This window comes from Phaseolus vulgaris, chromosome 4 (assembly GCF_051622355.1).
Source record: "Phaseolus vulgaris cultivar YP4 chromosome 4, ASM5162235v1, whole genome shotgun sequence".
NCBI classification, from domain to species: Eukaryota; Viridiplantae; Streptophyta; class Magnoliopsida; order Fabales; family Fabaceae; genus Phaseolus; species Phaseolus vulgaris.
In genome coordinates this window covers 47123051-47144602 of record NC_143501.1, presented here as the reverse complement: position 1 = coordinate 47144602, position 21552 = coordinate 47123051, and the positions used below count along the sequence as shown (strand labels likewise).

Genomic DNA, 21552 nt, shown 5'->3' with positions numbered 1-21552 from the left:
AAGATGAAGCCATTTGATGAAACTGCAAAAATTATTAAATAACAAAAACTTACAAGATAGGCAGTCATTATGAAAGGAAAATTTGAAGGTGCCATTGTCTTGCCTCCCTCACTGTCTAACAATGTTTGAGTATTCAAATTCATACAAAATATGAAACTAAAGCAGTAATCATTAACAAGAAAATGCAAAACATGGTAGAAGAGCAACTAACTATTTCATCTCAAGACCTAGCTTGAGACAAACCTTGAGACTGAAATTGGGGTTTTTTTGTGACGTTCCTCCCATCCAACCATGGGAAAAAATAGGAATCAAGAGATAGTATTTTTTAAGAACTATATATTATACCAATTATCGTAATTGTCATGAAAAAAAAAAATTCGAATCAAAACCCGGTGCACAGAGCCAGACTCTACTAACAGGCTGGCCTCACGATTTTGAATATACAAGGTTATACTCAAAAAAACTGTCAAGAACACTGCAAATGCAACTAATTCCTTTGTTGTCCGAGAAGTAGCAGATAAACAATTTTGTGGTGGTTGCATTCGCACAAAATCCTTTGCCTTTCATTAGTTGAAGTTATTCATTGATCTTGAAATATCATGATTTTCCAGCAATCCCTGGACAAAAACATCACGAGTGTGCTATTAGGGGGACAACCACTTTTTTTCATATTAATCAATAAGTCTTCAGGAGCATCGAATAGTTCTCTTTTACATAGACCATTAATCATCATCTTATAGGCAACAACATTCCTTTCACACCTTTAGGAGGCAGAGAAGAAAAGAGTTCCAGTGCAGCACTTAGCTTTTCAAAACCGCATTCCATTCAGCATAATACCGTAAAATAAATTACATTATAAGATCCAAATTCATCTTCAATTTCCTAAACAATGATATAGCCTCAGCATAAAAATGGCACTTAAATGGCCATCCAATATAATGGCATAAATTTGGAGATCGGGAAGTTGGGCGTGCTTGTGCATTGTAAAGAATTTTTTTACAGCTACTGGTTTCCCACCTTCGTACCCCCAAATAAGAGTGATTAAAGTGACGACATCAGGATTTAGTCCATTATTAATCATTTCATCCAAGAAATGGATTAATGAATTATAAGTTACAACATTTGGTGAGCAGCCCTTGTAAATCATTAAATGAAATAATTTTTGTTGGGATTCACATCTACCTTAATTCTCGGGGTGCGAGTTATATATTTGTTGAGCAATTTCACTAAATGTCAATCAGTTTTAAGATTAATTTTGCAGCAACCCTACAGGAAAACATGTTCAGAAAGGGAATCATGCCAGATGTGCAAACTTTTAGTGTTATAGTTGACAGATTTTGCAAAGAGGTACGATTGCTATGGCTAAAAGCATAAATAGGTTTCATGGTTCATCTGGGGTGGACCCTGATGTTTCCATCTTATATATCAATTATCAGGCTCAATGTTTGCAAAATTAAATGAAAGACACCATAAAAGTGTCAAAAAATTCATCTTGAAATTAATTGACGTAGAGAAGTTGCCCAACAAATATATAATCCGTACTTCAAGAACTGAGGCAAACGGAATAGGATTTCTAACACTTCCAGTTCACTGATGCCTATCAGAACAGACGAGTCTATTAGAATAGGTGATTACCACGATGAGTTATAGATTTGGTTGAATGCCTTTACCAGTCATTTCCAAGCACAAATCCAAAGCCTCACATACCCTGCTTCCCTCCCAGAGACTGTCCATAATTGTTCTGTAAGATGTAACATCTTTCTTCCATTTTCTTGAGACATCTGATAGCAGCACATGTGTTCTTCCATCTTTGTATTTATAACGTTATTAACATCTCTTTCACTCCGAAACGGATATGATATCTATGGGAATTGCGAAGGTGGGAAAAGAAGCGAGCTGGTCCTTGTCACTACATGGTACTTTGATTAGTTATTCAAAGGCTTACTAATTGGTTAGTGCCTGCAAAACGAAAGATGATTTAGTTCAGAAACTACAAACATGAAGTGAGTAAAAAATGTTTAAATGATTGCGTTTTTTTTATCTAACCTTACTGCTTTTGAGCTTCTTCCCTGTGATAAGTATACTTTGGCTGGAAAAACTTGGATAGAATCATTGGAGGGTCTTGGGGTCTGTAGCCAGTGAGGAGTAAAGAGAGAAATCTGCTAGCATGGCAATAGCCAAGAATGTAGGTTATAAGAATTCCATTGGATATTTTAATACAGGGCATGACTCCACCAATTATGCAATCAAGATATTGACTTCTTTAACTTATTTCCAAGAAGTAGGTATAGAGCAAACATTAAATATTTTTGGTAAAAATATAAACCAAAAAGAATATTAGATTTGACAATAACAGCATGCAACAATGCCAAGTTCTACATTGTTTGTTGTGTTATTAAATAGGTTATTTACAAACCATTCAGATTGCATAAACACTGTCTGCGGGTATATCAAATGGAAATGAGGAAGGATCAAAGTCATGTCAACATCAAAATGGTTATCCTCAAGCAATATAAGAACGAAATAAAAGTTAAAACACATCTGAACAAAAAGAACCATTTTACCATTGTGTTTCAATTTATAGGGCCAAAAGGAAACAGCCATTTTTCAAATATTCAAACAAATTCAACATTATTAAGTATAATTGAAATCGAAACTAAAGTATCTGACCTTATTGTATCATCTTACAAGGCCTCTATCCAGTGACCACTTCATGTAGAAGTTTCTCTTCTAAATGATCTTATGCTGTTCTTCAGAATTAAGAATTTTCCCAGCTTTTAAAGCAAGCTCATTGTTCACCGAACAATCTCTCTTCAGACAAAGTCCATTCATCACAGTGGTATATTTTTGGACACGTGAACAATATCCTCTAATCAAACGATACTTGGAAATTTCCGTGCAGTATATAGTTCCAATTTCATACAAACCATCGGTAAGTACAGTCATGCGAGAAAATAATAACGGGCTCTTCTGTCAACAGTAAGCTGACGCAAGGCATTTGCTGTGAAGATGCATGTCCGTGCAAAGTGTATCAATGTAATTGACAACATCAGGGGGTGGAGCATTGCCATGTATCTCATTAAGAAGCTGCCACACATATGAGATTCTCCCAGATCTGCACAAGCCATCAACAAGACAAAGGTAAGTTATGGAATCAGGAATCAAATTTTTTAGATGCATTTCTTTAAAGAGTTTAACGGCTTCATCTATCCTTTCACTCTTGCATAGCCCATTAATCAAGATGGTATAACTCCAAACATCAGGTGCCAAACCCCTCCTAATCATTTGGTTAAACAAAAAAATTGCTTGGTCAAGACGTTCACTTTTGCATAGAGCAATCAACAAGGTACTGTAAGCAATAATATCAGGGGGTGGACCATTATCATGCAACTCATTCAGAAGCCTCCACGCAGACAACAATCTCCCAGATTTGCACAGGCCATTGATAAGAGCAGTGTAAGTCACAATATGAGGAACCAAATTCCTAAAATGCATTTCTTTCAAGAAATTCATGGCCTCACCTATCCTCTGATTCTTGCAACAACCATCAATCAATATACTATAACTCCAAACATCAAGTTCCACACCCCTCTTCAACAGCTGGTTAAACATCACAACCGCCATATCAAGACGTTGCGTCTTACTCAAGCCATCCAACAAGATACTATGAGTAGCAGCATCCGGTGCCACACCACTCTCACACATTGCCTTAACAACTCGCCAAGCATACGCCACCATCCCACATTTACAAAAACCATCAACCAACAAATTATAAGTCACAACATTCGGAACCACGCCCTTCACACACATTTCATTTAACAACTTCATTGCATCATCCAATCTCCTAACCTTGCAATACCCATTCATCAAAACATTATAACTCCAAACATCCGGCCATCTCACAACTGCATCAAACAACCTCCTCGCCTCATCCACTTCGTTCTTCGAACAATACCCCGCCATCAAGGCCGAGCACACAACAACATTCACCTCACAACCTCTCTTAATCATTTCATCAAACACCTCCCGCGCTTCCACCACCATCCCTTTCTTACACAAGGCATCGATCAAAACACTAAACACATAAACATCAATGTACACACCCTTCCAAACCATCCCCTCCACCATCCCAATCGCCTCGTCCAACCTCCCCGCGACACACAACGCTCTCACAAGAGGCCTGTAAGTGAACACATTAGGCTCTACATTGTTAGCAACCATTTCATAATACCACTCACACGCCTCATTCACAAGCTCTTCCTTACACAAACCCTCGATAACTCTACTATACATAATCACATTAGGTTTAACATTAACAACACAAGCTTGCATCATTCTCAACAATCTAATGGCGGCTTCTGTTTTTCCTACATCGCAGAGTCCGTTGATTAACGTTCCGTAGGTGACTTCGGTGAACTCAAACCCCTCCGCGGCCATTTCCTCATAGAATTTGAGCGCCGACAAAACGGCGCCGTCGAGGCAGAGGCCTTTGATTAAGGAGTTGAGCGTGACGGCGTCGTAGGGGAGGCCGCGCTTGAGGAACTTCCCGAAGACGGAGAAGGCGAGAGCGACTTTGCCGACGTGGCAAAAGCAGTTGATGAGGATGGTGAGGGTGACGTGGCAGGGGATGACGTCGCCGCGGGACTCCGTTTGCGCGCAGAGGGAAATCGCGGCGGGGAAGCGCTTCGCCTTCGCGAGGGAGGTGAGGATTTGGTTGAACGCGGCAGCGCGTGGAGGAGAACGCGAGTGAAGCTGGCGCGTGAAGGAAGATAGCCGTAACGCTGTTTTCATCTTTGTCTCAGAACGAGACTTCCTTCGAACCATAACGCGCTACTTCGCGAGCTTGTGTTTCAAACTAGGGAAGAAGGAGGGAGGAGAAACCCGTAGAACGACGTCGTTTGGTCTCTGCGGCTACGAATTTAAAATTAAAAGTGTTATTATTAATAAGAGTTAAATATTTTCATTACAAGTTAGTATGAATATTTTTAAAAAGTGATTTTTTTTATTAATAATCACTAACATTTTATATATGTATTTTAACATATTTTTCAACAATAAAAAGTATAATATTTATTATTTTAGTAAATTTAATTGTAATTTTTTATTTAGTACAATAAATAAATGTGTAATTGAATTTCTAAAGGGACATGCACAAAAGAATAAATTTTAATGAAAAAATGGGAGAAATGGAAATGAAGGGATACAATATTTAGTTATATTGTATGAGTAATTTATATTTTTGTGTGATGTATTATTTTGAACTGTTTCAGATTTGTGACAACTTTTTTTATATAAATAATTATTTATTGAACATTTTATTACTTGTAATTTAAGTAACTTGTTAATAAAAGCTTGCATTGGAGTGTAAATTAATTAGAACATTAAGTGTGTTGTTTATACTAAGAGCATTGGAGATGCTCTAAATGATTGTATTACATTTAGTTGAGATTATGTTTATAATATTGATTTCAATGGGCAAATCCTAAAAGCATATATAAAATACAGTAAAAAAAATGCTCAAAAAGTCTTCTTGGTTAGGTATGGCATATGAACTTTGAATTTTAATAATTTTAAAACCTTCTAATATTTTGGTAAGAGATCAAATTAAAAATAGTACAATTTTTTCAAATTTCTTGAATTAAGTCGTTATCATTATCAATCCTAAATTTGATTTTTGTAACAAGATTATTGATACAATCTATTATAATATTTTTATTCAATAATTGATTTGTTAAAAAATCAAAATATCTATTTTACGACTTGGTCTATTTTATATTTGATTTTTGTTGCAAAATAATTAATATAATTTATAGTAATTTATTTTTAAATAATTATCTCATGACAAAACAAACTTTCGAACTTGACTCTTATGTCAAAAACTATAACTAATACTTAATGAAATATTTTTTTTAACAGTTTAACCACTCAAATATTCGATTGTGATTGTCTATTATTTGTTATAATTTGCTATAAGACAATTGATACGCCTGCAATAATCTTTCATAAACAATTAAAAAATTACTTTTTATATATCACATCAATCAAATCACTCAAAAATTTTCATAAAAATTCTTTTCACTTTCCATTCTCTTTTCCTTAATTCAAATAAATTCAGTTTCCATTTCTAGCTATTGAACAAATTCAACTCTGTTTTTCTGTTTTCCTTGTATATAGTGAAATTGCACACGAAAGATGCATTAAATACACTCCATGAATATTAGTTGGTTTTATTTATGTATATTAGTTGGTTTTAGTTATCTTCAGTTTTTAAACAATGTGTTTTTACTTTAACTTGTGTAAAGTGGAGAGTTGACAATACTAACGTAAAGGAATTGTTAATTTGATGTGACTTATTTAAACATGCACTTTTTATAGACAAAAATAACAAATATTTACTGCAACATTGAATAATAAGCATATAAATATTTATGAAATACAAAATTAATTTAAAACTATGTAAGTATTATCTAAACATGTTCATACATCAAATGTAAAACAAAACCACACAAACAAAATATAACCATGTTTCTATACTTGGTTGTTTTTAACACTTACTCAAAATATGAATATTGAACTTTTACCTAACAAATGAGTTAGACTCATTTGCATTTTAATAGGATAAATTTATCTAAAACTACTTTTTTAAGAAAAGAAAGTAAAGTTATTTTCTTTTAGTAAACTTAAATTTGCTTATTAGGAAAAATTAAGCATAAATAATTATTGAAGTATTTTCCTATTAACTTTTCAAAAGTTGGTTTTTAAATTGATTTGATCATATGGGAAGTATTTTTTCATTGATTTTTCTTATTTTCTTTTATAGAAATCCATCCTTGCAGAGAAAATTATTTTTCTAAATTTTGAGGGGCTGGCGTGCACAATGTGGCAAAAGAAATTTCTTCTAAATGGACAAACAAGAGAAGAAATACACACAAAAAAACAGAAGAACCCAATAAGAAGGCTACTCAATTGGTGGTAGTGCAAAGAAAATGGGACTAACAACATGAACAGTCCTTCTCTAACAGTGCACCTATTCATCTTCTCTATCCTGTAAACAAACAAAGGAGGCTGTATGAGTAAAGATGATCGAATACAAAAAAGAAAAACAAACGAGGTTAAATGTTTGTGTCACAACAGAGTAAAGGACAGAAAAAAACTAAGAAAAATGGGAGCACTGATCTCAAATTATCTTTCTTTTGGAGAGAAAGAACAGCACATGCTAAGTATTAAAGTATTTCAAGAACAGCTTCTAGTAGCAATTAATAGCATATTATGGTATCGCCAACTAAATGAAGCACAGGTTTACATATAGTGCGCACACAGAAATTCAGTTGAACTAATATAGGCAAATCCCCTCCCTTCCAAGAGAAAAAAAAGGAAAATCTGCTCTAATTCAGCCGCAGCAGCAAGCATAGTTTGCACATGTATGACAAGACCTTTGAATAGGCAAATGTTAAAAAACACGGTTCTTCTTATATCCTTTGAGCGATCATTAGAATAGAAAATTCATATTTTCTAAGAAATTCAAATATATTGGATTTAAGTAGATCTCATTTTCTCCATTAGAATCAATCATGATTGTTTTCGATTGATGTGGACTACAATTATTTAAGCTCACATCACATCGATTAGGATAATTTTTATATTGTTGGTTGAGGGTTTTGTTTGCCAACTTTTCAGTCAATGTCAGGAAAATATCCCAATTGATATTGGTAAAAATACAACCCTAATTAATTAAGATTGATTGAAAGTTTTTCTAATCATCAGAAAAATAACATGCTAACAAACTTTAGTTTAAAAGAAACCTTCCCCAACAATCTCAATCAAACCAACAATATTTCAATCTTAGTACAGACGACAACTACATTCTGACTAAAATCGAGTTGATGAGAGAGAATATAAAGAAAAAAGACATAAATTTGATAACATAAAGAATTTCAAATTCTTATTTTTCTTGTGGAATTTGAAATTCTTTTATTTTAAATAATCCAATTAATCTCATACCATTTTGTAATTTTAATTTCTTTTGAAATTCCTTACCCAAACCATATTCTTGTTATAAAGAGTTTTAAAATCTCTATAAAATAATTATTCTCTAAAAATAAATCACTCTTAAATTCCCTGTTCAAACACACTATAATAGGGTGTTTGGATTAAGAATTTTTAGAGAATAATTATTTTATAGAGAATTTAAAATAATTAAATTTAAGAAAATAAATGGGGGAAGGACAGAAGGTGTTTTACGAAATTCAGTGCAAAACCTTAAATCCGATTGATTTAGAAAATTGCTCATAAAGAAGGGTGCTTTATGAGGATTAGTGACACTTTTCCGGAAAATCAGTCATACGGAGCCCTGAGTTGGTGCTTACCTCCAAAATTGCTTTAGCTTCATCATTAAATGCTTTGCAAAGAATTTCATAACTCTTCTTCATCTGCATTTAAGGGGAAAACACGACTTACATAACGTTTTCACAAGATAACCGCAGGAAAAGGGGAATGAAAAATCTATATACCATTGGATTGACTTTTGAAGGTGAAGTAGCTGATATGATGTATCTGGAAATGTTTCATCATTCAACAAAACAAAAACCAAAGTGGAGGAAATAGTCAATGTATAAGCAAAGTATAGAAAGTAATTGGGAGGTCATCTACATCGATAACATGGGATAAAACTACATAAGGTGATAGTTCAAAAGGCATAAAATAGAGACAGTTGCATGACTAGCAAATCCACTAGTTTTTAAGATGCAGAGAAAGCTGTAATAACCATATTGTTCTTTATTTTATGTTTAATCACCACCAGAAATAAAAAATAAGATTATAATCACCAATTTATAAATTAGAATCACACAAGCAATTGACATGTCCATGATTTGAGCAAATAAGCATGCAATTGCATGAGAAAAAAATGACTTTATACAGTTATAATGTAGTTTGGATAAGCTTCTACCCGGGTATTTATAGGAGAAGAAAGTGAAATGAATTAAGGATGTAAAATAGATCAAATTTCACTCAAAAGTTAAAATTAACTTAGACATATCAACATATCAAGAAAATAAATGAGGGAGATTCTAAATAAGAATGGGGTACATGAGTTGATTTTAACTTATGTGAAAGTTTGATTCATTTTCTTTTCTTTTTCTATAAGTGCATGTTGAAAAGTATATTCAAATTAGGCTTATATAATGTGCACATGAAACATAATTATAAGCAAATTTCTAATGATTTCGAATTAATGACTCACTCCCTTCAACATACGTGGTTTCAGACTCTCAGATCACTCTTTTCAATATATGTTCATGCATTATCAGTTAAACCTTTCAAAAGGATTTATGCCATTTCAATAAGACTAAGAGGACTATCAAAGTCATGTTTTCCCTCTCGTCAGCTTGTTCAAAAGCAGACAGAAATATTTTACCATGGAATCAATGTCTCAGGTTGACATACAATTAGTAAGGGTAGAAGAACAGGAGCAAATGATGATGAGGAAATTCTTTCTTCCCTTTCATTCCTATCAAACTTGACATGTTCGTCTTTTTAACAGAAAATAATTTGATGATAGCAGCATACATAGGTGAAAATGTTACCTTAGCTTACTTATATAGAAATCCACGGCTAATACATTTGCCTTTTGAACAGTCAGCATGACAGCACTCATACAGTTCTACAAGAGACATTAAAACACAGAAAATAATAGATAAGAGACCATGTTCAATGAACATAAAACTCGTACACTTGTCAAGACATCCAACTGAGGGTTATAGGGACTTTCCAAATGGAAATCATGAACACTGTACATTAATAATAAAATTAAATAAATTGTTTCTTCAAAGATCATAATGCTCAACAGTCCACCTTCTTTTCCCAGCTTAAAAGCTGTTTCCTTTTCAGTGCACCACCACTTCTCAATTTTCATCCATGTCAGTAAGACATGAAAAACAACTCAGATTACCTTTTGCGCCATAAACTCTAGAAGTTGCATTAGAAACTTCCCCAGTCCCTTCCCCTGAACACGAGGCTCAAGCTGTAATTCATACACATAAAGCACTGGTATCTCTTCTTCTGACACAAAGCGGTACTGTACAAATCCAACCAAGGGGCCACTATTTTCCAGACAACAAGAAGTTGAAGTCTCAGCTGCAGTAAGCATTGTAGTCATCTCATCAGCATTTGAATTGGCAACCTCATGCACAAATACATAATGTGCATCATGAGCAACCATTTCTCTGCGCTTCACCTTTTCTTGCTCTGGCCACTCAGATCCAAACGGTCCTTCCATGTTTAGCTGCAGTTTTGGGAAAATACAAATCAGACATTTTCACAAGCTCACTCCTTTCAACTAGATAACAAAAAGAACCAACCATGACAGACAGATTTTCATATCATGTCACATCAATGAATGACACCATAAACAAACAGAAATAAAATTCATAGTTTGAATAAACTAATCTTCTCTCTCTTTCACTGAATTGGCTTGACAAGGTGCATTTTTTAACAGAACAAAAACCACCTGAACAAAAGGAGACAACGATAGATTCTCCTTTTGCATTATAGTATAAATACACATTCTAAATTCCTAGTATTTTCTACCTTAATGAGATTCTGAATATAAGTCTTAACAGTCGACGAAAGTTTACTGCCATGTCCTGACTTCAAACACAAAGAGAGACCTAGAAATCAGGTTAAAATAGGAACTTAGAACAACAACAAAAAATTCAAACCCAAAAATGAACATTATCACATTCCGATGTTGAGAATTACACATTAACATCTCAAGAGTTATCATCAACTACTAAAGATGTTTGGATTTCACTTGAAACACCTATACCAACATTCAATATCTATTAAACACTGTGCCAACAAGTTTGAAATTCTATATTTCAGATTCAGTTAGAAGCAAAATTCATCTTAAACTCCAGTTGATTGAAAAGCTACAATTAATAGCTTTTTATTATACTCCAGTTGAGTTGAACTCAACTTAATATTCTAACATAAATTTAAACACAAACTAACACCTCTTTCATTGACTCATATTATATAATCCGCGCAAGTTCGATCTAGCTTCAATTTTGGGGGAAGACAGTACATTGTAAGAGCATCAAACAAATTAATCCAAACATTGGAAAACTTGTTAAGCTAGTTAACAAGTTCTCTGTGAACACAACTTTTACCCATCGAATAATTCTCGAGAAATGGAATTCGTACCATAACTCTTGCAACAAATTATACAAGTAAGAAAGAGAGAAAACTAAAATCTTTCGGTAATGACATGAAGGTTTTTTGTTGTATGAATAAAAGACTAAAACACCATTTGGGTAATGAAAATGTATAATGTTCTCACATTAGTCCTGAAAGTAAGAAAATTCAAAACAATAATCGTGCAATCTGTCAATCACTTTCTCTGAAAATTCGTGTACTTAAATGATAATATATATTAATTTAAAATATTAAAATGATAATAAGTAATTAAGTGCAGAGGCATATTTTAAATTTCCTTACTTTCACTCGAGTAATGTGACACCGTATTACATCTTAGGTACCATTTAACCATAGCATAACTCGTAATTTTTTTCGCAACTAACTCCTGAGCAAATTAACCTAAATGGTTTGATTAAACAAAATCTTACAAATCCAAAACATTACCCTTTGCGTGGAAATGGCGAAACGCTGGAAAAGGAGCGAGGTGGTCCTTTTGAGCACGTGCTGTTGTGATGAGTTCTTCAACAGTTTTCCTCTTCGCAAGTACCTGAAAAATGGAACCAAGTAAGTAACAGCTGTTTAGGTTTCGTTCGGAGTAAAAAAACCCTCACGAAGCGGGTGAGAGCTGAAACGACGCACCTCGCTGCGTTTCGGCCTCTTCTCTCCGATAGGCGCATTGTTGCCGGTGGCACTGCTTGAACGGCGTCGTTGCGGAGTCTCGGATTCCATCTCCGATGAGTGCAACAACAAAGACGGGTAATACAAAGTGAAAAAGTACAATTTAGGGCAAATATACTTGTTAATTCAACGTGGATGTTTATTACATTAAAATATATATATATATATATATATATATAAAAAAATGTTAAAAAGGATTACACTAATAAACTGGTAAATGATAAATAAATAAGAAGAGTATTTTTTAAAAGGAAATGAAACACACTTATATTAGATTAGTGTTATGGTTGACTCATTTATTGGTTGGGAAAAAATTATAAATTTTATTATTAATTCAAAATAATATTATAAGAACTAAAAAATAATTTAAAAATAAAACTAAGAGGTAAAGTTTTCTTACACGACTAAATGATAAATAATAATAATAATAATAAATACTTACAGAGGTTAATAAAAATATGGATTAATTAATGTAGACCATTCAAGATTAATTAATTATTAGATCTAGAAGCTTTATCATTGATAAAAAAAATATTTTAATGTTGTTTTAAAAAATATCATTACAAAATAATTTAATTTCTAATATTAAATTTATTTGAAGCTTATACAATTTACCAACCTTTATTTAAAAAAATCAATTAGCAATTAAAAATAAAAATGAAAATGAAAAATGGTGTACAAATACTATAAAGTATTTTTACATTATTATTAAATTACAATAACATTCCTAATCAACACGGTGAATATTGGAATGATGGTGAAGTTGATTAATTTAGAAAAAAAGTGACTCAGAAAATAAATCTGATTTTATATATGTTGAATTTTGAATGGATTTTTATTTTAAATTATTTTTTTTTAAATATTTTGTTTTAATCTTAATTTTTTATCTGGATAAAGTATTTCAACTATCACTAAATTTAAAGAATTATTTAAATATTAAATATTTATTTAAATGTGAAATAATTATTAAATTTAAAAAAAAAGTCAATATTGATAATATTTTGTTGTAGATCTTTATTTCTCGTCGAAAATTTTCAAGATTTTTTCATCTTATATTTGTAAAAAAAAAAAATCAATTGACGTTAGTCAAAATAATTTTCTTTTTCACTATAAATATTTAACTTAACATCCATTAATAATTATTTAAGTTAATATCCATCAATGTTTTTCTTTACAATGTTAATGGCTAAAAAAAATTCCCTCCTTTTTTTTTATCAATATGGACCCACAAATTTCTTCAATTGACGTTAGTAAAAAAATAATCATAATTAATAGGGGTAAATTTTTCCTCTAGTACCTTCTTATCTCCTGTGCATCTCTCTATAATTGTGAAAGTAGATTTTAATCATTTTAAAAAATTTAAATAATAATAAAATGAAACATAATTTCATCTTTTTAAATAATATTAATTATTCTGTATTCTCATACATCATTTATACTTTTATTGCAGTTACAACACTTTAATTATTTTTCAACTTCATTTAACAATTTTTTAATTTTAAGTAACGAGTCACTGTAATGAAATTTTAGAGTTCCATTTTGTTTATAATTTCTTACCTAAACAATATTTGTTTAGAATTCTATTTTGTTTATAATTTCTTACATAAACAATATTTTTTGCTATTAAATATTTCAATTTCTTTAAAAATAAAATTATTTTTTAAAATTAAGTACATTATAAATGAAAAAAAAAATGGGATGAATGAGAGGGAAATGGTAGTTGTAAATGGAGATTTGTATTGAGGAAGATATCGTTTGGTTATTATTTAATCTAATTTTTTAATTTTCCGTGCAAGAAGAAGCTAACTATCAACTCCCTCGCTTTCCCTCTCTTGTGTAGTATATAAAGAGGCACACCCACACCACCATCAAACCAACAAGCCAACAACAACAACTCTTCTTCCCTCTCACTCTCTCTCTCTCTCTCTCTCTCTCTTCTCTCCACTGTTTCATGCAAAACCATTTCTAGGGTTTTCCGTTTCCGCCATTCTCCTCTTCAATTCTCCTCCTCCGGCACCGCCTCGCCATGGCATTTCCGACCAAGAAGCTCATCGACGACCCCATTGGTGCGTGAACATCCTTCTCCTCCCACTCCCTCTCCCCTTGCTTCGCTCAATTTCCCCTTCTCTGCCGAATTGGCCGTCAATCTCCGCTCTCTTTAACTCTCGCCGTCCACAATTGCTGTGCTCTCAATGTTCTTGCCGCGGTTCCGTTCGGAATCTTGCTCTCGATTTTTTGACTGTTTGTGTTCTGCGCACTTTGTTGACTTTTTTTCTCCTATCTGAGCCTTGAATATTTGAACATTAGTATTTGACTTACGAAAATCGCTGTTCGAGTCACAAAATTCGATGCGAAACGTTGTAGACTTTATTGTGGTGATTCTACTAATCTTGCTGTATTTGACTTTCTCTTGAATATTTGAACATTAGTATTTGACTTACGGAAATTCGATGCGAAACGTTGTAGACTTTATTGTGGTGATTCTACTAATTTTGCTGTACTAGTTCGAAGATTGCGGTTCAGTGCGAGAGTTAGATTCCTATTTGGATTTTATTTCTTTTTTGTATTTTTACCTTAGTAGCACTGCATTTATGATTGTGTAGTGTTTTCCTCTTAGAGATTTTGCATTGATTAGACTACATATATAGATGCTTTTATGTATGCCTGTATCTATCTATACGACGGAGCAAATGTGTAGTAGTCTTGGAAATTGAATATATATGAATATATTTTAAATGTGATTGCAGATGTTGTGACTGAGTTCATTGAAGGTCTAGTGGAGACTTATCCTGGACTGCAGTATTTGGATGGCTTTCCTCTGGTGATCACACGACCCCGTGCAGCGAATGCATAACTTGTGTATTGGTGTGATAGTTGCTGAATGCATTTTTTTTTAATGTAGGTGAAGGTTGTGCTACGGGCAGATGTTTCAGCTGCAACATATGATAAGGTTGCAGTCATATCAGGTGTGTGACCATCCATTGGATGCTTTTACAGTTCATTTTTTCAGGTTGTGTGTCATTAGTATTCTACTCAAAGCTTGTAGGTATTGTTATGCTAATTTAGGAAATCTAATTGAGAAAAAGAAGTTACAAGAGGGTAGGGTATAGGATATAGGAAATGGTGGGTGGAAATAGAATTTTTCACCCTAGGAAACATTTAAAATGAAACTTCCTAGGATGGTTCTGCAGCTTTATTTGTCCAATAGTTGCATAATTTTTACTGAGAAAATTGTTACATCTATATTTTACCCTACAGGGGGAGGGAGTGGGCATGAGCCTGCCCATGCTGGATTTGTGGGAGAAGGAATGCTTACAGCAGCAGTTTGTGGAGATATATTTTCTTCTCCACCCGTTGATTCAATTCTAGCTGTATGCTTACCTCATAGTATTAGAATTGAACTGTATATCACTCTTTCAGTTATAAGCATACTGTTTTTTCTACTTCTAATGCCCCTATTTTTATGATTTGAAATTTAGGGAATACGAGCTGTAACTGGTCCTAAGGGATGTCTTTTGATTGTAAAGGTATTATTTGCTTTTTTTCTTTAGCATCCTGTCATCCTAAGTATAGATTTTTGCATTGGTCTTTTAGGTCTGTATGCATATTAGATGTCCTATATATGGAAAATCTTATTTGCTGTGATTAAGATAATAAATAGTGAAAATATTAAAAGTAAAGTTTCTTTTTATTATAATACTTGGCATCATGTGCCTAATTTTTTTTTAATACATGACCTCTTGCGAAATCAGCGAATAAGATAGTGTGGTTTTGCATTAGTATGGTCAGTTCATGATGAGTCATTAGGATCTGCTTTTGTTTCTGGATTCATAGTGTTCGAATTTGGGTGTTGATAGAACTATACTGGTGATCGTTTGAACTTTGGTTTGGCGGCTGAGCTAGCAAAATCTGAAGGTTATAAAGTAGAGGTATGTCTAGCTGGCTACTGATTTTTCACTGCACTTCAAATAATTAAACATTTAATATGTAGGTAAAGTATGGGTTGTATTTTTTCTATGCAGACTGTTATTGTTGGGGATGATTGTGCATTACCTCCGCCACGTGGGATTGCTGGAAGAAGAGGTTTGGCTGGGACTGTTCTGGTTCAAAAGGTTAATACATGAAGTCACTTTTCTTTCTGCATTCTTTTTGTTGCCAATTCATATAAAGGCTCTGACCACACCTTTTCATACAAACACATGACGGGACTGTCTGGCTGTGTATTAATGTAAATTTCATTTCTTGAATTCATCATTACACATTTACTTGTAGCAAAAATATTTTGTACTTTATTTTTTTTTTTGTTATGGTTCCTAGTTGTTATATATCTACACATTTATTTATTTATTTTGACTGAGCCAGGTTGCAGGAGCTGCTGCTGCTGCTGGTCTTTCTCTTGATGATGTTGCTGCAGAAGCTAAACATGCATCTGAAATAGTGGGAACAATGGGTGTTGCTTTGAGTGTTTGCACAATTCCTGGTCAAGTGACATCAGATCGTTTGGGGCCAGGAAAAATGGAACTTGGTCTTGGAATTGTAAGCGTCTTTAGTTCAATGCCCCCTCAACAATAATAAGTATAAATCTCAGATTTTTTTTCCAGTACTGTGGATCTGTCAGTCTATTTTTCTCGGGGTATTAATCTCACAGCACTTGAGATAGTTTATTTTTCTTCTTTCTTCATTCTTCTCTTTTTTAATACATTATTCTTTCACAAGAACTACTCCATAGGTATTTGATATTTATTTCCTTAATGCTTGAAGTCTGTCTTTACTATGGTCTTTTCTAATTTGAGTTCTAAATTATGCTCATCACATGCCCTTGCTATTTTATTGCAGCATGGAGAACCTGGTGCAGCAGTGGTTGATATTCAGCCTGTAAATGTGGTGGTTTCTCATGTTCTGCAACAAATATTGTCAACGGTATGCATTGAAATTTCATGGAAATCTTTTGATGGATTATGATTGCTTAATTGGGAATGAAATGCCCTTCTAACATGTACTTTACAAAATCAAAATAGTTGGCTTGTGTGACAAACTAACTTTTGATGCCCAACCTTTGACTGTTCAAGGCGCATTCTATTTATGATACACAACTGAGACTGAAAATTTTTAGTGTTTTAATTCTTTTTTGCTCCTCTGTATTCCATATAGAAAAGGACAATACACTATTCGAAATTTTTTTCTCTGATTTGAGTAAAAAAGTAAATAATAAGAAATTAAAATTAAGTTGGAAAATATATTAAAATAATTGAACCCTCTGAACCTACAAATATTGAACTAAGAAAATCCATTAAAGAGCCATTCCCTAAGTAGCATATAGATGGAAAATGGACTATTCTGCATTCTGAAATCTGACTACAATATCTTAGAAAGGACGTAGATTGGGTGGGAATAATACAGACTGATCCCAGAATTGCGTCTTATCAATTTACTCTTTATTCAGTGGATCTGTTTTAAGTAAATAACTATTTGTCCTTGTAGGGATGTCATTATCATTCTAGTGAAGTGGGTCACAATCCGTTTTCTTTGGTAATGTTTGCAGGAAACAAACTTTGTTCCAATAACTCGAGGAGAAAGAGTGGTTCTCATGGTCAATGGGTAGGTTCACGAATATTATCTTTGCCTGAGAACTAAAGCTGTGTGTATCATAGATCTCATTATAGAATGTTGAAAAACGAAAACAGATTTTGCTTACCACCAAAGAGGTTTCTTTGAAAAAGTGTCTAACCTGTTGTATTTTTAAATTTGAAATATACTGCCTTTTATTTAGGTAGTATTAACAATTCTTCTATCATTTTAGCTTTTTCTTTGTGCATTCTTTGAAGGTTGTTAAACTCCTTCATTCAATAATCTGAGTCTTTTGCATTTGCATATTCTTCTATATATATATTTTAAAATATGCATGTTGGTTTGGCATAATTTTACTTTTTAAATGTTTTCAGACATTCCTAACTCACATCCTATAATCTGGAATTTCAACTACACATCTGAAAATGCCTTCAATTATTTTATTGATGTTGTTATGTTTGGGAATTTTTTTACCAGATATTTTTCCTTTTAAGTAGAGTTTTATTTACATTTTAGATTATTCTTCATATGCAGGTTAGGTGGCACTCCTACCATGGAACTAATGATTACAGCTGGAAAAACAGTTCCAAAATTACAGCTAGAGCATGGACTGGCTGTTGATAGAGTTTATACAGGGTCATTTATGACTTCTCTTGATATGGCAGGTTTGGTACCACAACCACTGAAGACCAGCTATTCTTTTTGATTCATTAAGCTATCTGATTAGCATCATTTAATTTTTTTGTAGGTTTTTCCATCTCTATCATGAAAGCCGATCCTGCCATTCTTCAACGATTAGATGCTCCAACTAAAGCTCCTTATTGGCCTGTTGCTGCAGATGGTTGGTAATTTGATTTAGTTGTTTTTATCATTCAATTTTATTAGACGGACAAATTTCAATTATGTCTGTAATTTTCTAGTAACAAGGTTTTACCTTCTAATCTTCATTCAACTGTAATGTTGATAGGAGCAAATTAATTGTTCATTGATTGAACTTTTGGAATTTTCTTTTTTAAGGTAATCACCCACCTGCTAAGATTCCTGTTCCTATCTCGGGATCTCGAACAGTCAAGACTGATGAGGTACCATGGAATTTAGATGTTATTTCTGTTCTGTTACCTGTGAGCTAAGTAAAAAACTAGATAAGTGCAAATAACAAGCATATGAAATATTATCATATATCCTGGTGACTTTATTTGGTAGTTTTTATGTTTTAGCTGTTGAAATTGGACTATGCGTTTGATTTTGTGTTACATTTCACACTCACTTTGTTACCGCTGTTTGCTTAGCTGCACTTCATCTATTTGTTGGTTAAAAAAATATTTTTATTTACACAGCTTTGCAATAGTTAAGTGCATGGAGCTAAACTTACATAACATGGTAGCGTTCAATATTGAAAGTCTGGTGTTAAGGTATTTATAGTGGTCAGCAACAAGAAAATTCTGCCATTTGCAGAGTTTATTCTAGAGCCCAGGATATCTACCAAGAATCAAGACTATATTATTATCATCCATCAAATTATAGTTGATTTTATGGTGACTTTTAGTTGTCGGCATTAGTTCAATCTAGTATGTATAAAATAATTCAATCTAGTATGTATTGAATCCTCCTGCTAGTCATGTGATCAGCACAAAGTTTTTTTAGTGTATATTACATTAGTATGTATAAAAGAATTCATTCAAATTTTAGTATGTGAATTATGCTCTTTTATGCAACTCAGTGCATTCATATGGAGAGTATGTTCCCTTTTGACAACATGGTGTTTGTTATTATGATTGTAAACAATGATGCTTAAAACTCATCTTATTGGTTCATGCTATGGAGTATTTTTTTTCTCTGTTTCACAACATGCTGTTTGTTATTATGATCATAAACAATGATCCTTAAAACTCCTTAACTTCATGGCAATTTATATTTTGTTTCTCTTGGAGGGGATTGAGTACTACTAGTAGTTAACTTATTGTTACTTGAGTATTCTTTTGTCTTAGTATAGTTTCTAAACTCTAGTATTCATATTTGCTTTATGTCAGCCACAAAGCCAGCCACAGCAACTAAATGAGCAAGGCCAAATTCTCGAGGTAGCCATTGAAGCAGCTGCAAATGCAATTATAAATATTAAAGACAATCTAAATGAATGGGATGGTAAAGTTGGTGATGGTGACTGTGGATCAACTGTGAGTCTTATCCATAAAACTTTTACTTGTTTATTTTTAATTGTTGATGTATCATGTGGTTTACTTGGTATATGGTTTTTCTTCTGCAGATGTATAGAGGTGCAAAAGCAATTCTTGAGGACATAAAAAAGTAAGTTTATGCTCTGCATTGCTTAGCCTCCTATATGTTTTGTTTTTCTTGTTTAGTTTTGTTAACCCTTGTATTTGATTAATGGACTACTTATAATGTTTTTCTTAATTGTATTGTATTTATGTTCTTGAGGAACTGCAAAGGTGGTTGCTGAAAAAAATTTCAATTTGGTTTGTGATAGCAGTCTGACCTAAACTGCTATTTTATGTTCAGTTACCCTCTAAATGATGCTGCTGAAACTCTCAGTGAAATTGGTTCATCAATTGGAAGATCCATGGGAGGAACAAGTGGGATCATGTAATATGCCATTCCTATCCCTCTAAAGTTAAATCATTTATGCTATCTCTGACTATTGTCACTCAATTTGTTTTCAGTTATACAATATTTTTTAAGGCTGCACATTCACATTTGAAGGAAATCCCCCATTCTGGTGTCACATCAAAACAATGTGAGAACATTCTCCAAGTCAAGCTACTCTCAACTAGAATTTTACAACATTTCCCCTTTTAACCTTTTTAATTGGAGTTTCCGTTCCTCACGAGTCTTTTGTTGATTCAGGGGCTGAAGCACTTACAGCTTCCATTGCTGCTGTAAGTAAATATGGGGGTGCTAGTGCTGGTTATAGAACATTGTTAGATGCCCTTATTCCAGCATCGTTGGTTCTTGAAGAGGTATTATGTAGTCATTTCCCTTCATTTTTTTCATGATCTTCTTCACTGTTACTTAAAATGAATTGTCATTACAGAAATTAAATTCTGGTGACGATCCATGCACCGCTTTTATTCTCTCCTCTGAAGCTGCATTAGCTGGAGCTCAGTCAACTGTAGAAATGCAAGCACAGGTGACTGCTTATTAATGGTTTAAGTGAGAGAATTTCTGTGGTGTAGCTTCTTCCTTATAATTAAGACTTATATTTAATTTATTGATATGCTATGCTATACTATTAGGGAAGACTGCCGAGAGTTCCATCTTTTATAGTGTAGTAACTGAAGCTTTTATACGGCAGTTAAATATTTTTCACTAAAATAATTTAGTTTCTCCTATATATAAACTGAAATCAACTTATATTTAACTTAAAGAAACTCTTCTTATTTTACTTGTTTCAAATCTTTATAGAAAAACTGAATTCATATAAACTAGTTGATCCAAACAAGACCATGGTCCTAAATAGTTTGGAAATGAAAATTATAGAAAATGAGGTACATGTTTTTTATGTATTGGTCTTGTGATTATTAGTGGATCTGATGGGCAGTAATGCATATGCAGGCTGGTCGTGCAACATACATTTCAGGAGAGATTCTTTCGACAGTTCCTGATCCTGGTGCTATGGCTGCAGCGACGTGGTTCAGAGCTGCGGCCTTAGCTGTGAAGGAAAAACATGAGAGTACATAACTCTTCTTACAATCTCCTGTTTGTGCGGATATAGGCAAGTTTTGTTACGAATTTTGTACTCCTGTAACCAACCAACCATTTAGGCTCTCCGCTTATGTCTATGCCTTTTTTGCATAAAGCTGAGAGAGCCATTCTCATACACGCCAAATTTTAAAGTGGATGTAAATTTCAAACTTTCTCATTATACAATCCACAATAATATCCATCTCAATTTTACCTCATCATTCTAAATTTAGTGCTTGCTTCCTTCCTCTATCTTCATTTTTATCAGTTTAGCTCTTCAAAACCTTTTTCATGTTATATATTTGTGCTTTTTTTACCCACCCCTTTACACCATGTCTTTAAACTCACTCAAGGGGTGTCAGGAATCATCATTTGGAGTGTTTGCAAAACCGATTTCTCTTTAACTTGTAC

At 33.1% G+C, this 21552-nt stretch overlaps 3 protein-coding genes across 7 annotated transcripts; 1 reads left to right on the top strand and 2 right to left on the bottom strand.

Annotated features, from left to right (window-relative positions):
- Positions 1–67: 67 nt before the first annotated feature.
- On the bottom strand, positions 68–4896 carry LOC137837901 (uncharacterized). Of its 3 annotated transcripts, XM_090301727.1 has the most exons (5): positions 3522–4895; positions 2671–3115; positions 2047–2159; positions 1636–1959; positions 68–617 (listed from the first exon to the last, which is right to left on the bottom strand). In XM_090301727.1, exons 1-2 carry the CDS (start codon positions 4822–4824, stop codon positions 2943–2945), a joined length of 1476 nt encoding a protein of 491 aa, XP_090157853.1. In that variant the 5' UTR covers positions 4825–4895; the 3' UTR covers positions 68–617; positions 1636–1959; positions 2047–2159; positions 2671–2942. The 3 variants fall into 3 exon arrangements, with proteins under 3 accessions (XP_090157853.1, XP_068503176.2, XP_068503175.2); XM_068647075.2 differs by having other exon boundaries at positions 2671–4896; XM_068647074.2 differs by lacking the exon at positions 68–617 and having other exon boundaries at positions 1364–1959; positions 2671–4896.
- Positions 4897–6830: 1934 nt separating this feature from the next.
- LOC137837900 (Acyl-CoA N-acyltransferases (NAT) superfamily protein) lies at positions 6831–11982 on the bottom strand. The gene is given in 9 exon segments (XM_090301869.1): positions 6831–7045; positions 8367–8442; positions 8444–8495; positions 8497–8553; positions 9585–9661; positions 9950–10282; positions 10588–10667; positions 11641–11743; positions 11836–11982. Coding segments are annotated over 8 exon segments (822 nt in total). The 5' UTR covers positions 11926–11982; the 3' UTR covers positions 6831–7045; positions 8367–8412.
- A 1762-nt stretch (positions 11983–13744) lies between these two features.
- LOC137837899 (putative 3,4-dihydroxy-2-butanone kinase) lies at positions 13745–21362 on the top strand. 3 transcript variants are annotated; one of them, XM_090301326.1, is made up of 20 exons: positions 13745–13940; positions 14622–14695; positions 14777–14840; positions 15133–15245; positions 15354–15401; positions 15732–15803; positions 15897–15986; positions 16244–16410; positions 16711–16794; positions 17417–17472; positions 17977–18107; positions 18191–18283; positions 18460–18524; positions 19473–19616; positions 19706–19746; positions 19960–20043; positions 20121–20194; positions 20305–20417; positions 20492–20587; positions 21013–21362. In XM_090301326.1, the coding sequence occupies exons 8-20, from the start codon at positions 16321–16323 to the stop codon at positions 21136–21138; spliced, it is 1197 nt and encodes a 398-aa protein (XP_090157452.1). In that variant the 5' UTR covers positions 13745–13940; positions 14622–14695; positions 14777–14840; positions 15133–15245; positions 15354–15401; positions 15732–15803; positions 15897–15986; positions 16244–16320; the 3' UTR covers positions 21139–21362. The 3 variants fall into 3 exon arrangements, with proteins under 3 accessions (XP_090157452.1, XP_068503172.1, XP_090157453.1); XM_068647071.2 differs by having other exon boundaries at positions 16237–16410; XM_090301327.1 differs by having other exon boundaries at positions 13749–13940; positions 15897–16102.
- Positions 21363–21552: the final 190 nt, after the last annotated feature.

Coding starts and splice junctions, on each gene's coding strand:
- LOC137837901 (XM_068647075.2), bottom strand. CDS start 4,824: ATGGTTCGAAGGAAGTCTCGTTCTGAGACAAAGATGAAAACAGCGTTA.
- LOC137837899 (XM_068647071.2), top strand. CDS start 13,901: ATGGCATTTCCGACCAAGAAGCTCATCGACGACCCCATTG. Junction 15,246..15,353: donor CCGTTGATTCAATTCTAGCT/GTATGCTTACCT, acceptor TTTGAAATTTAG/GGAATACGAGCTGTAACTGG. Junction 16,411..16,710: donor TGGAACTTGGTCTTGGAATT/GTAAGCGTCTTT, acceptor ATTTTATTGCAG/CATGGAGAACCTGGTGCAGC.